The following is a 16,334-nucleotide window of genomic DNA, read 5'->3' on the forward strand; positions in this document are numbered from 1 at the left end:
CAAATAAATAAATAAATAAATAAAAAGATGATTAATGCAATTCAGGATTATTAATTATTGTTCAGTGATTATAGAAATTATTCTGACTCATACTTGTCCAATTATAGGTGACTCCATTTTTTTGGTTTAATATTTGGTAATTTTTTTTAACTTTCAATAGTTCAAAATATTTTAAGCTTTCTGAATCATACTGTTCATAAATTTCATGAATTCATAAATTTTGTCTCTAACAGACATATACTATATCTATTATGTATATGTAACATATCCAGTAAATGTATTGTTACTCAATACAGTATTATTGTCATAAATGGCTCTTAGGTTGATGTCATTTTTGAAGAAGATGCTGGGTTTTTGAATGCAATCAAAACATTCATGGCAACAACTAAGAGACCTGTGATTCTTACTACTAGTGGTAAGTAACAGTGATTTTGCAACTAATTACTTTTGGTTTAAATATTTTGAGAAAGCTGCTCATTTTAGTTAAAAATATTCCTTTAAAAGTCTGCTAGTAAATTAAGTCTTTTTCCCTAAAATTTGGAGGCTCCTAGATCATTTTTTAAGTGAAGAATTCTTTAAATTTGCTATCGATCCACAACCTTGAGTAATTATAAAATTACTCTATTACCTTGTGAATAGCAGTGGTGTGGAACTGGATACTATTTTGAATCACTGTGTAGAGTATTAGATATTTAGGATGCCAACAATAGCGTAGAATGCAGGTAAAGAAATTTTATCCAGGAAAGGTGTTTTGGTAGGGGTGATAACAGAGCCTTCTCTATGCCCCTTCTTCATACTTATAATTGGATCACCAAATGTTACTCACTGGTCAGAACTTTTTATGGAGCCCATAAAAAACTTTTTCTGCAGTGCCTTAATATTGAACTTAGCCATTCCTTATTCCCTGAGAACATTTCCATATGAATTATTGCATATTTTGTCAAAGTAAGCCATAGCCAGCCTAATGGAATTGGTCCACTTTCTTTTTTTTTTTTTTTTTTCCCTAAGATTTTATTTTTAAGTAATCTCTACACCCAATTTGGGGCTTGAACCCATGACCCCAAGATCAAAAATCACACACTTCACTGATTGAGCCAGCTGGTTGCCCCTGGAGTTGGTCCACCTTCCTAATAATTCCCATTCAATGTTCAATTTTAAGACTCATACAGGTTTGTTTCATTATAAACACTGAATTATAACACTTTTTTCTAATATTTTTTCATTGCACGTATTCAGTAGTGTATCTCCGCTGTGGATTTCTGTAGGAAAATGTGTTTATGTTAGACTCCACTTACAAATTAATGGCTCATTTGACTGTTAGTGATTGTACTCTAAAAATATTGATAGAAATCATGTTACTCAAAGGGTACATGATATTTTAATTAAAGATCACAAGTTGCTTTAGGTCAAGACAGAAATTAATTTCCTTTAATGATTTATAATTTACATGATATTTTCATTACCCATGAAATAAAGAATATTTTCATAGAAAAAGTAACTGGAAAAATGAATTGAGTAGTCTTAATGGTTTTTTTAAAAATTCTTTTTCCTCTAGATCCAACATTTAGTTTAATGTTTGATGGCTGTTTTGAAGAAATTAATTTCACTACTCCTTCGCTTGTAAGTTTTCATTCTGATCATAAATCATGTCACAACTCTATAAAAGGTAGTTTAATGTGATAGTGCCAGCAAACCTTCAGTACACTGTTAAATAGTTAAACGTGAACATCTCTGCCTTGTTTCTGAATTTGGGGCTAAAGTAGGCACTCTTTTATCAGCAAGCGTGATATTAGCTGATTTTCATAGATTTTCATCAGTTAGTTGTGTTTTTATTGTCAATGGTGTTGAATTTTGTCAAATACTTTCTACCTTTGAAGCAATCATCTAGTTCATCTTTTTAATTCTATTAATATGGCAAATGATATTAGTTGATTTTTGAATGTCAGAGCAGTCCTGCATTCTTAGGATAATATGGTCATGATGTGTTATGTCTTTTTGTAGTTCTGGATTTGATTTGCTCATATATTGTTGGGGACTTTCATGTCTACATTTATGGAGGATGTTGGTGGTTGGTTTCTAGGCCATTTGAAATGGATTAGGACAGGGGCGCCTGGGTGGCTCAGTGGATTAAAGCCTCTGCCTTCGGCTCAGGTCATGATCCCAGGATCCTGGGATCGAGCCCCGCATCGGGCTCTCTGCTCAGCAGGGTGCCTGCTTCCTCCTCTCTCTCTCTGCCTGTCTCTCTGCCTACTTGTGATCTCTGTCTGTCAAATAAATAAATAAAATCTTTAAAAAAAAAAAAAGAAAAGAAAAGAAATGGATTAGGACATAGATTTTAGTAGTTTTTTCAGAAATAATATGCATTCTTAGTTTTTCATAGTGTATTTTTTTTAATATTTTTTTTTTTCTTTTTTAAATTTATTTGACAGACAGAGATCGCAGGTAGGCAGAGAGGCAGGCAGAGAGAGAGAGAGAGAGAGAGAGGAGGAAGCAGGCTCCCCGCAGAGCAGAGAGCCCGATGCACGGCTCAATCCCAGGACCCTGGGATCATGACCCAAGCTGAAGGCAGAGGCTTTAACCCACTGAACCACCCAAGCGCCCCTAAAGATTTTCTTTATTTGAAAGAAAAACAGCATGAGCTGGGGGGTGGGAGGCAGAGGGAGAAGCAGACTTCCTGCGGAACAGTGAGCCTGACGTAGGACTCGATCCCAGGACCCCAAGTCCATGACCTGAGCCGAAGGTAGACGCCCAGCTGACTGAGAGCCACCAATGTGCCTCAGTTTTTCATAGTGTAGTGTTAGTATTACACTAATTTATAGAAAATCTAAGAACCTTTTGAAGATATCAGTCTACTTGCCATCCCTCTATCTCATATGCTTTAGTTTTCAAATGTTTTACATTTACACATTATAAACTCCCCAATATAATGCTCTGCTTTTTTGCTTTAGCCAGCTGTGTATGTTTGAAGGTAATCAGGAGAATAAAAAGTTGACTTGTATGTTTACCTATATACTTACAATTTCTAATAGACTTCATTCCCTCCTGAAGATCTTTCTCTTAGATTTTGTTTCTCTTCAGCCTGAAGAATTTCATTAACAATTTTTATAGAGCTAGTCTGCTGGCAGTAGATTATATTAGGTTTCATTTACTTGAAAATGTCTTTATTTTAACTTCATTTTCAAAGAGTATTTTCCCTTGGTATAGAAATCTGGGTTCTCAGGGTACCTGGGTGACTCAGTGAGTTAAGCCACTGCCTTGGGCTCGGGTCATGATCTCAGGGTCCTGGGATCAAGCCCCTCATTGGGCTCTCTGCTCAACAGGGAGCCTGCTTCCCTCTCTCTCTCTGCCTGCCTTTCTGCCTACTTGTGATCTTTCTCTGTCAAATAAATAAATAAAATCTTTAAAAAAAAAAATTGGGGTTCTCAGTTTTTCCATCAGTACTTTTTTTTTAAGTAGGCTGCACACCCTTCATGGGGCTTGAACTCAGCACTCAGAGATCACGAATCACATGCTCTACCAACTGAGCCAGCCAGGCGCCCTGAGTCGGTACTTTAAAGATGTCATTCCTTTTTCTTTTGGTCAGTGGTATTTCTGATTATGTCACCTTTTTGTTTTCCCCTCCTGGGTAATATGTCATTATTTTCTGGTTACCTTCAAGATATTCTCTTTAACTTTAACTTTAGTTTTCTTTTTTTTTTTTTTAATATATATATTTTTTAAGATTTTATTTATTTGACAGACGGAAATCACAAGTAGAGAAGCAGGCAGAGAGAAAGGAGGAAAGAGGCTCCCTGCTGAGCAGAGAGCCTGATGCTGGCTGGATCCCGGGACCGTGAGACTATGACCTGAGCCAAAGGCAGAGGCTTTAACCCACTGAGCCACCCAGGCACCCCAGTTTTCTTTCTTCTTTTAATATTTCATTTATTTATTTAAGACAGCATGACAAAGAGGGAGCACAAACAGGGGGGAGGGGTAGAGGGAGAAACAGTCACCTTGCTGAGCAGGGAGCCCAATGTGGGGCTCGATCCTAGGACCCCGTGATCACGACCTGAGTCAAGGGCTCAACCGACTGAGCCACCTAGACACCCCTAACTTGAGTTTTCAGCAATTGCTTGTGATGTGCCTAGGTGTTACTTTTCTTCATGTCTATCCTGTTTGTGGTTCTTGGATATCTACAATCTGTAAATACATGTCATTCCTTCAATGAGGGACATTTTTATACTTAGTTTTTCAAATTTATTTCATACCCATTTTCTCTTTAGCTCTTGGGAGTTTAATTACAAGTATGTTAGACATTTTACATTGTCTCAGGGGCCGCGGAGGCATGCTGTTCCCCCCCTCCCAACTTTTTTCTGTTTGTACTTTTGGTTTGATCATTTATACTGATTAATCTTCAAATTTAACTGACACTTTTTTCCTGCCACCTCCTTTCTTCTGAGGCTTATCCGGTAAAATTTCTATTCTGATACTGTGATTTCTAGCTTTGCATTTGCTGTTCCCTTTTTTTCTTTTTTTTTTAAGATTTTTAAAATTTATTTGACAGAAAGTTAGAGCCAGAGAGCACAAATGGAGGGAATGTCAGAGGGAGAAGGAGAAGCAGCTCCCCACTGAGCAGGGAGGACCATGACCTGAGCCAAAGGCAGATGCTTGACAACTGAACCACCCAGGCGCCCCTGTTTCCTTCTTTTTATGGCTTCTACTTTTCTGCTGGACTTTCTTATTCATTATGAGCATGTTTTCTTTAAGCATACTTTTACTAGCTGTTTTAAAATTCTGCTAATTTCAACATCTTTGCCATCTTTTTTTCCTTTTTTTAAATTATTAACATATAATGTCTTATTTGTTTCAGGAGTACAGGCTTGTGATTCATCAGTCTAACACAATACACAGCGCTCACCACAACACATACCCCCCCAGTGTCCATGACCCAACCACCCTATGCCCCCTTCCCCCTTCCCTCCAGCAACCCTCAGTTTGTTTCCTGAGATTAAGAGTGTCTTGTGGTTTGTCTCCCATCTTCTTCACTTTGTGATTAAATCTATTGATTGTCTCTGAGGAGTTAGTTACTTTTTCTGCTTCTTTGTATGTGTAGTAGTTTTAGAGTTTAGAGTTTTATCCTGTACTTTGCGAGTGATATGTTGTAGAAACTCTGGATTCGGTTCTCTTCCTCTGAATAAATACTCTCCTGTAGCATGTAGCAGCTAAAATTTCTGCCCAGTTCTTTTAGTTTTAGCTGCCTGCTTTGGGACAGGCGCACACATGTGAAGTTCAGGTGTCAGCCAGGGATTTGCAGTCTTCTTTAGCTAGAATCTGTTTCCCTACTTTAACAGACATCCCCTCTCCCTTTCCAACTACTGCCAGCATCCCAAACTGTCCTCTGGTTCAAGCCCGTAACGCTGAGTTTCTGTCGAGTTTTAGCTACTGCTGCTGCATCCTGCCCTAAGTCAGAAATCAATTTAGAAGGAATGAGATGGGGGTGGGGATTCACCCAGGGCCATTTTCTTTTGTCTAATTGTTGATTTTCCCTTCAGTTATCTTCTGCTTTTGGTTACTCTCTTGTCCCTTCAAATCATTTGCTTTTTATATTTATTTGTAGTTGGTGATAGAGTTTATCATTATTACTAATGGCAGGGTTTGTCTGATAGTAGGTAGTTCATTATTGAAAGCAGAATTCCTAGTTTGTGAAGCAGAAGTCCCAGAAGTATGCGAGTAATATATGTACATAGAATGAGGTCAGAGATTTAATAGGAGAAATAATTTTTAAAATTGTCTTCTTTAAGGTAAAAATGCTAGTGGTCTTATAAAATCTATAAAATGTAAATGTAATTTTATTTGTTTTAGCTTTTCCAGGTAAGAAGCTTTCCATAAACAGTGGGAAGAGAATATATGTTTTGTTGTTTTGCAAAAAAAAAATCATAGCAATACTGATGGAACATCAAATAAAATGAAAATTTGGGGGCACCTGGGTGGCTCAGTTGGTTAAGCCTCTGCCTTCGGCTCAGGTCATGATCCCAAAGTCCTGGGACAGAGTCCTGCATCGGGCTCCCTGTTCCAAGGGGAGCCTGATTCTCCCTCTCTCCCTCTACCTCTCCCCCTGCTTATGCTTTCTTTCTCTCTAGCTTTTCTCTCTCTCTTTCAAATAAATAAATAAAATCTTTAAAAAAAATCACATGAGTTTTGCTTTTTGGTTTTTTTCCCCTAGTGTTTCTTGTTTATTTACATTTATGCATTTGTACATGTATTGATAGAATTTTCTAACTCTTGTATTTAAAAACTATCAGTATTATTATAGTATTCATATTTATAGTTTTTTTTTTAATATTTTTTATTTATTTATTTGACAGAGAGAGATCACAAATAGGCAGAGAGGCAGGCAGAGAGAGAGGAGGAAGCAGGCTCCCTGCTGAGCAGGGAGCCCGATGCGGGACTCGATCCCAGGATCCTGAGATCATGACCTGAGCCGAAGGCAGTGGCTTAACCCACTGAGCCACCCACGCGCCCCCATATTTATAGTTTTAATGGCTGTAAAATATTCCATCAAGTTGTACCATTATTTAATACTAAGGGAATTTCTCAAGGTTTAATAAAATTGCCTTCAGGGTTTATAGAAAATCTCCCATAAAAGTTTCCTTTATGTTTTAGACTGTATATAGTTACTGAAATAAGGTTATATAAAATATTTTTAATTTGGAAAGTATATTCATTTTATTCTTCCAGATCAGTTTCATTCTCAAGAGCTAAGATAGTGTGAATTTTAGTGAAATTTGTCCTACTTTTAAATGTGTATTACTCACCTATTTCTGTTAATTCTGCCATTCACCATGTTTCTTTTTTCTTTCTCTCTGTTTCTCTTTTTCTCAGCTAAATGTTGCCAGCTACCTACAGATGATCTGCTTGGCTGAGAACTTTAGAACTAATGTGAAAGACTTTATAACATTGTTAACTACAAATGCTTGTGATATCAGAAAAAGTATCCTTTACTTACAATTCTGGATTAGAAGTGGAGGTGGATTTTTAGAAGAAAGGCCATTATCCCTTTGTCGTAAGTTGATCTGTTATAAAAGAAATTTCTACAGTAGGACCCTACATTACAGTACATGCTGTACCAAAATCTCTGAAAGATTTTCAAAATTTTGAGCATCCAGGTATTGTGTTAATCTTGAAAATATATGTATGTCAACTTTGTTGGTGAAAATTTTATAAACATGAAGTGTGGGTAGAATTAAACTGAACATGGAACAAATTGTTACTTTTAAATTTATTAGCATATTTTCTTTTTATTTAAAAAATTTTTTTTTTCTTTTAAAGATTTTATTTATTTATTTGACAGACAGAGATCACAAGTAGGCAGAGAGGCAGGCAGAGAGAAAAGGAAGAAGCAGGCTCCCTGTCGAGCAGAGAACCCGATGCAGGGCTCTATCCCAGGACTCTGGGATCATGACATGAGCTGAAGGCAGAGCCTCTAACACACTGAGCCACCCAGGCGCCCCTCTTTTTAATTTTTTAAGATTTTATTTATTTTAGAGAGTGAGTATGTGTGCAGAAGCAGGAGGAGCAGAGGGAAAGGGAGAGAGAATCTCAAGCAGACTCTGTACTGACTGTGGAGCCCTACCTGAGCCAAAATCAGGGCTCAGACGCTTAACTGACTGAGCCACTCAGTTGCCTTTTAATCAGTTTCTTACAAACAATTAGAGTACGGTTATTTAGCAACTAGCTTTCTTTTTTTTACTTATTAAAAAAACACTGGTGACCTTTCCATATATATAAATTATTTTTATATGACTGTGAGTTCTCTTTTAGCTTCTTCAGTGGTCTATAAATCTATTTTTCATAAGAATTTATCATTCCAGAAATGTTTTATTTCTTATCATCTTTAGTCATTGTTACCTAATTGAAGTCACAAACATTTATTGAGGGCTTTCTCCATGCCAGGTCTTGCGTTTACATGAATAAGACATGGTTCCTTTCCTGAAGAAGTTGATAGTTTGTGGTTTTCATGCTCCATAGTCACAGTTCTGTAGTTACAGATCCTGCTCTGGGAAATACACAAATATTTAAATAAAACCAAGGTGAAGTTCTGTAATATTAATCCCCTGTCAATTTTTTTTCCTCTTTGATCATTTCAGAATTTTAATATATTTTTCAAAGTAGCAAATGTATATATTTAATTCAGTGTGAGCTTATGCCTTTAACTGTTTCTTAGAAGTAAATATGATAAATAAGACATGGTAAATATTCTTTTAGAACAAACAAATTTTTAAAAATATTTAAAAAAAAAAAAGAAAAAATAAATTAGGGGCACCTGGGTGGCTTGGTGGGTTAAAGCCTCTGCCTTCAACTCAGGTCATAATTCCAGGGTCCTGGGATCAAGCCCTCCATCAGGCTCTCTGCTCAGTGGGAGCCTGCTTCCCCTTCTCTCTCTCCACCTACATGTGATCTCTATCAAATAAATAAATAAAATCTTTATAGAAAAAACCACAAAACAAATTAGTAACTATTGCCATACTGCAACAGTTATAATGCTATACCAGAAACTTTAAAAGATAATAATTAGGTACAGCATTCTTTCTTTTCTTAAAGATTTTATATGCATTTTATTTCTGTCTTTCCTAAAAAACACGGGTAAGTACTCCTTCAATGGAAATTGAAATAGTGCAGATGTATATAAAATAGAAAGTAAAAGATCTTCCATACTTCTTAAAGTTAGCCACTGTGAGAACTTTACCTATGCATGTACAAATATCGCTACCCATTTATTTAGCAGAATTAACCAATATTATATATACTGTTAATCAGTTTGCTGTTTTTTACTTGAGAATTTTTTGTTGGTATGTACAGAGGGGTACATATCCCTCTCTTTTCCCCAGCTATATGCTATTCCGTAGTAGGTAATGGATGTGACATAATTTATTAACCATTACTTATTAGAGGAAATTGAAGTTATTGTCAGTTTGTCATTAAAATATGCAGTGAATGTATAGACACATATCCTTGAGCATATCTGTGAGCATATCTGGAGAGAATTCTAGAAGTATTGTTGCTGGGCCAAAGGCTGGAATACATTTTTACATTCCAACAGGTATTGTCAGGTTGCCCCCACCAAAGATGATTGTCCTGATATATGTTCCCATGAATAGTTTGTGGTGACTTTTTAATATATACCTCTGAGAAAACTAGGTTACCAAGTTGTTTTACTTTTGCCAATTTAAAAGGTGAAAAGTGAATGGTATCTTTTTTTTTTTTTTTGCATTTCCATGATCACTACTGAAATTGCACATCTTTTTATGAGTTTATTAGATATTTGTATTTCTTCTATAACTTGTCTGTTCATAGTCCTTTGCACTTTTTTCTTTTGGATTGTTTTGTAAGCCTACCACCACCCCTCTTACCCCCTGTATGCTAAAAATAGTGTTTTGTTGTACTTTTTATGAATTAAATACATAGGTGGAGAAGAACAAAATGTGAGTATAGGTCTCAAAGATTCCAAAGGATCTTAGATCTTAAATAATTGTTTGCCTCAATTAATTAAAAATATAGATGGCTAAGGGTTTTGTGGTTTTTTTTTTTTTTAATTTTGTAGGAGGAAATGGCAGAAACATTCAACTTGTTTGCTCTGAAGATGGCCCTGATTCCAAAAATAAAGCTAAAAATACTAAAAGGAGTCCTACAGACCTTCCCAAATGTGATACTGGCTGTGTTGAGACTTTGTTTGGCCTTAAGAACATTTTTTCCCCATCTGAAGATTTATTTTCATTTCTAAAGGTATTTTCAGTATCTAATGTGGGATATTAAATATTTATTCCTTTTTATCTTCCTAACACTCATTCCTATCTTTTGAATCTTAAGGTTAACTTAAATTTGCCTATAATTTTTATAGGCTTTAGATTTCTGATTTTAACATACTGTACTACTTTGACAAATGGTGCATAGACAGTGCTCTAAATGCATATTACAGGATTTAGACTAGAATTTAGAAAGATTTCAGATTAAAAAGACAATTTTCAGAAAAGTAGTTTTTAAATAAATGAGGTTCTCACTATTGAATTGGGGTATAAACTATTAGAAAATTTAATTCTTGGGGCACCTGGGTGGCTCATTGGGTTAAAGCCTCTGCCTTTGGCTCAGGTGGTGATCCCAGCCAGCATCCTGGGATCAAGCCTCGCATCGGGCTCTCTGCTCAGCGAGGAGCCTGCTTCCCTTCCTCTCTCTGCCTGCCTCTCTGCCTACTTGTGATCTCTGTCAAATAAATAGATAAATAAAATCTTTTTTAAAAATTTAATTCTTCAAATATTAGTAGTCTAAATCTATTTTATAGACTCAAAACTATTCTGATGAATTTAAGGAGTACAGATTAGTAAAATTATGAGAGGATAGCAACTCATTACTTTTCAGATAGAATAAGGATGCCACTGTATTCATATAGGTAGAAAAATGTTCAGACTGTGTTCTGTTATAACACTTCTTCATTCAAAATTGTTTTTCAGCACAAAATCAGAACAAAGGAAGAATGGCATCAGTTCATCCAGCTTCTTACAGAATTCCGAATGCAGAAAGTTGATTTCTTATATAGTAATCTTGAGTTCATTCTACCACTGCCTGTTAATATCATTCCAGAAACAGAAGACTATTATGGTTCATCAGTAAGTGTGGACACCAGTGCAGCAACAAAAAATATGAAATGTCTTGCTTGGAAACATTCTGAAGAAGAGAAACCATTGAAAAAGACACAAAAAAAGAAGAAAAAGAAAAAGATAGTAACTCTAGATGATAGTGACTTATTTGACACTGAATTGACTTTCTCTAATGAATTTCTTAGCCTTTCCCCTGCATCTTCCTCCTCAAATTCAGAAGAAAGCAAAGTGAGAGATAAAGAAAGCAATTCAGAGACAAAGAAACTGAACCAATGTGTAGAGTCTAACACGAAATCTGTTCCTTGTCCACCTAAAACACCGGCAGAAAAGAAACGTTCTGCCCTTGTTTCTCAGTGTTTAAATTCACTCACTGAGTTCCTGGATAACATGTCCTATTTAGATGCCGTTTTAACTGATGTAGGAGATCAAAAGGAATTTGGTCAAAATGACTTCAGTTGGACAAATGTGAAAAGTGGACTCTGTGATGAGTTTAGTCTGGAAACCAGTGATGGATGGATTTCTCGGAGCTCTGGAGAATTAAAGGCAGCTGTAGAAGCTCTCAGCTTTACTAAGTGTTCGTCTACTATTTCAAAAGCACTGGAAACCTTGAATTCTTGCAAGAAATCAGGAAGAGATCCAACAAAGGAGCTTACTCTTCATGTTCCACAGAAGCGCAGCAATGTATACTTCAGTCAGTCGGTGGCTAATGTAGAGTAAGTCTTCCTTTTACTTTTGATTTTTCAATAATAAATGATTAAAAAAAGAATAAATGATAAAGAGGAAACTGTTAGTTTCTTTTTACTAATTTTGAAGTGCTGGGCTCTATCGATATGGTAAACCCTTAATATTAATAGTCTACCTTCTATTTTTTTTTTTTTTTTAAAGATTTTATTTATTTATTTGAGAGAGAGACAGTGAGAGAGAGAATGAGCGAGGAGAAGGTCAGAGAGCGAAGCAGACTCCCCATGGAGCTGGGAGCCCGATGTGGGACTCGATCCCGGGACTCCAGGATCACGCCCTGAGCCGAAGGCAGTCGTCCAACCAACTGCGCCACCCAGGCGTCCCAATAGTCTACCTTCTAATAAGACAGGGAGACCAGCCTGATTGCTGGGAAGAAAAATGAGAGAGATTAGAAGACTCCCGAATGACAGGGAATGGAGTTTCGATTTGCTGGGGCAGAGAGCAGGTAGCCATTCTAGGTTCTTTTTGGTATGAGAGTGATACGTTGAAAGTAATATAGGAAGTTACCCTGGTTGATCTCATCTAGACCAGAAGCAAAAAGAAGCAGAAACCAGTAGCTGGTTGTGATCAGGACTGTTGCATTTCTCTTGGACAGTAAAAATCCAAAGTAATGAACTACTTTTCATTTACAGCAGTGCCTGGAAGAGGATAGCAGTCATTAAAAGTTTATTTTCTAGCCGATCCCTTCTGAACCTGGGTAACAGACAAGCTAGTATAACTGAGTACTTGCCAGCTCTTCGGAACATTTGTAGAACTGAGAAGCTAAAAGAACAAGGAAAAAGTAAAAGAAGGTAAAAAAGCTCTATATAAATAACACTATAGACAGCTATTTCAAGATTAATAAATATTCTCATCTGATGGTTAAATTTGAATTTCTCCTTGTAATTTTGACAGGTTCCTACACTATCTTGAAGGTATTCATCTTAACATTTCGAAAGAGACTGTGAACACTTTGGCAGCTGACTTCCCTTAATATTTGATATTAATAATGCCTTGTACAGATTATTATGTTCCTCAAAATGCATTTTATATTGATTTTCATGGAAGAATTTTTCTTAATGTACATTTAAAACGGACTGTTTGTATATTTTTTTGTGTTCAAATATTTAAAATGAAAAAATTTGAGTTCCAAATTGTATTTATGATTGTGGTGGTATTTTTTTTTCTGAAATTTTTTGTATTATTTGAGTTAGCTTTGTTGTATTTTGCATGTGAGTGAGTTGTTTCTAGAAAGTAGAATTCACTATATTTCTAAACATGTTTCATTATTAAATTAATCCATAATTTTTCTCTTTCCTGTTACCTTTAATCCACCTCCCTCCCACCCACCCGTCAGTACTCTGACAAGTTGTATATATGAATCATCCAGGTGGTAATCAAGTTCCTACAGTACAAAATTATGTAAAAACTTCCTAGGTAAGAAATTATGCTTCATTTTTCAAAAAGTACCATCTTCTAGATAAATTTATTTTTAGTGTATTCCTCCAGTGTATTTTGCCACTGAATCATTGAATGTTTACAAAGTGGAAACAAGATTATGAATTGTCGTTTTCATAGATATTTTTAGCAACCATACATATGTGATATTTTGTATATTTTGCCAACTCACATCATTTGCCTTGTACATTTTTCTTATATTTTTATATCAGTGATGTTTTATTTCATAAAGATATTAATGATGTTAATATATCTATTTTGGACAAACTGCTATTCATTAAAATTGTAAGAAAAGAGGATTCTTCGATGGACTTTCTACATCATAGTCATTTCCACTTAAGGTTGTTTTTTGGAGAAACTATGTATTTTTTAATTACAAGATTTTAAAATCCCACATTTCACTTAAAATCATTTTTGCAATCATATAATCAGGTATATCTGAAAATAATTTCAAGTATTTATATATGTATTAGCCTTGAATTCAGTTAAGTTACTTTATCTGGCGAGTTACATATTTATCTCAAAGGTAAGGATCCTAATTTTGTACAGATGGAAAATATTAATGTGTATCTGTTTACAAATGTGTATAAAGATATGTTTTTACCTCTTATTTGTTCAGTCTACTTTTTTGTTGATAGTATATTGATTTAATTAAAGGTAAAAGCTAAAAGACTTAATGCAATGTTTAAATAGGTGGTCCAGATGTAGTTATCTGGGTAAATATGGATATTTTATAGGTTTGGATACAGGCTGTATCTTATAGGATTTGTCCTAGTACAAAAGAATAGATCTGAAGTTCTGTGGGTGTTTTTTTTTTAAGTATATGGATTTTCTTCTATTGCATACTAGCATTCACTATTTGCAGAGCACTTACCTATTAATTTGGTTTTATCATTAGAAAATTCTGGTAATAGGGTGCCTGGGTGCCTCAGTGGGTTAAGCCGCTGCCTTCGGCTCAGGTCATGATCTCAGGGTCCTGGGATCGAGTCCCGCATCGGGCTCTCTGCTGAGCAGGGAGCCTGCTTCCCTCTCTCTCTCTCTGCCTGCCTGCCTCTCCATCTCCTTGTGATTTCTCTCTGTCAAATAAATAAATAAAATCTTTAAAAAGAAAAAAGAAAATTCTGGTAATAGAGTAAAATAAACTAACTTTAGAATTTTATTTAAGAAGATCAAAAATCAAGAAACAATGGGGATATTTTCTTCCTTAATAGGGACACATTTAAGATTTTCTTGTAGATGGGGCACCTGGGTGGCTCAGTGGGTTAAAGCGTCTGCCTTCGGCTCGGGTCATAATCTCAGGGGTCCTGGGATCGGGCTCTCTGCTCAGCGGGGAGCCTGCTTTCTCCTCTCTCTCTCTCTGCCTGCCTCTCTGCTTACTTGTGACCTCTGTCTGTTAAATAAATAAATAAAATCTTAAAAAAAAAAAAAAGATTTTCTTGTAGGTTTAGCATCATTTGGCGGGGGATTTTTTTTTTTTTTTTTTAATTTATTTGACAGAGAAAGAGAACATGAGCAGGGGCATCAGGAGAGGGAGACCTGGGGCTCAATCCCAGGATCATGACCTGAACCAAAGGCAGATGTTTAACCAACTGAGCCACCCAGGTGCCCCAAAGGTTTATTTGAGAGAAAGAGCGCACAAGCTGGAGGGGTAGAGAGAGGGAGAGAGAATCTCAAGCAGATTCCACCCTGAGCGCAGAGTCCAAAGTGGGGCTCAGTCTCACAACCCTGAGATCACGAGATCATGAGCTAAAACCAAGTCAGATGTTTAACGAACTGTGCCACCCTGACGACCCCAAAATTATGAATTCTTAAAGGTGATAAAATCCTGTAAGATTTAAATTCACTTTTAAGATAAAGTAAGCAAATTCTGGGGGCGCCTGAGTGGCTCAGTGGGTTAAGCCTCTGCCTTCAGCTCTGGTCATCATCCCAGAGTCCTGGAATCGAGTCCCGCATCGGGCTCTCTGCTCAGCAGGGAGCCTGCTTCTCTCTCTCTCTCTCTCTCTCTGTCTGCCTCTCTGCCTACTTGTGATCTCTGTCAAATAAATAAATAAAATCTTTTAAAAAGTAAGCAAATTCTGATGGCTTATTCAGTACTTATCCTATAAATGTCTACAATGAACACATTTTTCACTTTAAAGCTATTTCCAGAAATATGTGGGAGGTAGAATGCCACATATCTGGCATGAACCACTGGATGGTTGGTGAAGCTATTTATCAAATTATAGAACAATGGCAAAGGAGGCAATTTGAAAGAAAGAGGATTATTTGAGATAGTTTGAGATACCTAACATATCCAAGGTAAAGATGTTTGCGTACAATCATGTATGTAAACGTAGAGATTTCCAAGTGAATGGCAATAAGTCTAGGCTGCATCCCTAGGGAGATGGGAAGTGCTGGAAGAAAGGACTTCTACTTATTTCACTTTTTTTTTTTTTTAATTTTTCAGTGTTCCAAGATTCATTGTTTATGCACCACACCCAGTGCTCCATGCAGTATGTATCCTCCTTAATACCCACCACCAGGCTCACCCAACCTCCTACCCCCCCTTATTTCACAGATTGGATTATTCAAAAGTTTTTCTAACAAACATATTTCACTCTGTAGATTAAAGGACGTAAAGCTTTGACATCATACACTTGGGTTCAGGACTGCTAAGATATAATGAGGGCCTGAACTGAGGCAAATGTAATACTGGAAAATGTGAGATGTGAAAAAATTACGTGCTACTTTTCTCAAAAGGTGGCCTATTTAGGGGTACCTGGGTGGTGCAGTCGGTTAAGCACCTGATCCTTGATTTCAGCTCAGGTCATGATCTCAGCATCTTGGGATGGAGCACAGCAACAGGCTTGGAGCTCTGCATGGAGTCTTTTTTTTTTTTTTTTTTTTAAAGATTTTATTTATTTGACAGAGAGAAATCACAAGTAGATGGAGAGGCAGGCAGAGAGAGAGAGAGGGAAGCAGGCTCCCTGCTGAGCAGAGAGCCCGATGCGGGACTCGATCCCAGGACCCTGAGATCATGACCTGAGCCAAAGGCAGCAGCTTAACCCAATGAGCCACCCAGGTGCCCTCTGCATGGAGTCTGCTTGGGATTCTCTCTTCCATCTCCCTCTGTATCCTTGCCCCCACATACTCATTCTCTCTCTCTCAAATAAATCTTTTTTAAAAAGATGGTCTGTCCAGGGGCGCCTGGGTAGCTCAGTAGGTTAAGCCTCTGTCTTGGGCGAGCCCCACATTGGGCTCTCTGCTCAACAGGGAGCCTGCTTCCCCCACTCTCTCTGTCTGCCTCTCTGCCTATTTGTGATCTCTCTCTCTGCTCTGTCAAGTAAATGAGCAAAGTCTTAAAAAAAAAAAGATGTTCTGTCCAAGTAAAATATTTCAAAGTGGGGGGGGGGAAAGAATGTATTAGACAAACCTTCTTTGTTCTGGGCTGATAAAACTGAACTGATGAAAATCACCCTTTGAAAGCAATACATCAAACCACATGCTACTTACAGAATTAAGATGATTTCATAAGTTGTGTTCTTG

The 16,334-nt window shown here is 36.7% G+C and overlaps 1 protein-coding gene across 2 annotated transcripts in view; it reads left to right on the forward strand.

Moving 5' to 3' along the window:
* The window catches only part of ATAD5 (ATPase family AAA domain containing 5), a 49,983-nt gene extending 36,564 nt beyond the window's left edge, over positions 1 to 13,419 (forward strand). The window contains exons 17-23 of one of the 2 annotated variants that reach the window (XM_044248365.1): positions 322 to 415; positions 1,556 to 1,620; positions 6,862 to 7,042; positions 9,581 to 9,762; positions 10,485 to 11,344; positions 12,005 to 12,163; positions 12,267 to 13,419. In XM_044248365.1, the coding sequence (XP_044104300.1) occupies positions 322 to 415; positions 1,556 to 1,620; positions 6,862 to 7,042; positions 9,581 to 9,762; positions 10,485 to 11,344; positions 12,005 to 12,163; positions 12,267 to 12,345 (1,620 nt within the window). In that variant the 3' untranslated portion in view covers positions 12,346 to 13,419. The remainder of the gene's footprint in view (positions 1 to 321; positions 416 to 1,555; positions 1,621 to 6,861; positions 7,043 to 9,580; positions 9,763 to 10,484; positions 11,345 to 12,004; positions 12,164 to 12,266) is intronic. The other variant, XM_044248366.1, reaches the window with a different exon arrangement.
* Positions 13,420 to 16,334: the final 2,915 nt, after the last annotated feature.

Source organism: Neovison vison, chromosome 5 (assembly GCF_020171115.1).
Source record: "Neovison vison isolate M4711 chromosome 5, ASM_NN_V1, whole genome shotgun sequence".
Classification (NCBI taxonomy): Eukaryota; Metazoa; Chordata; class Mammalia; order Carnivora; family Mustelidae; genus Neogale; species Neogale vison.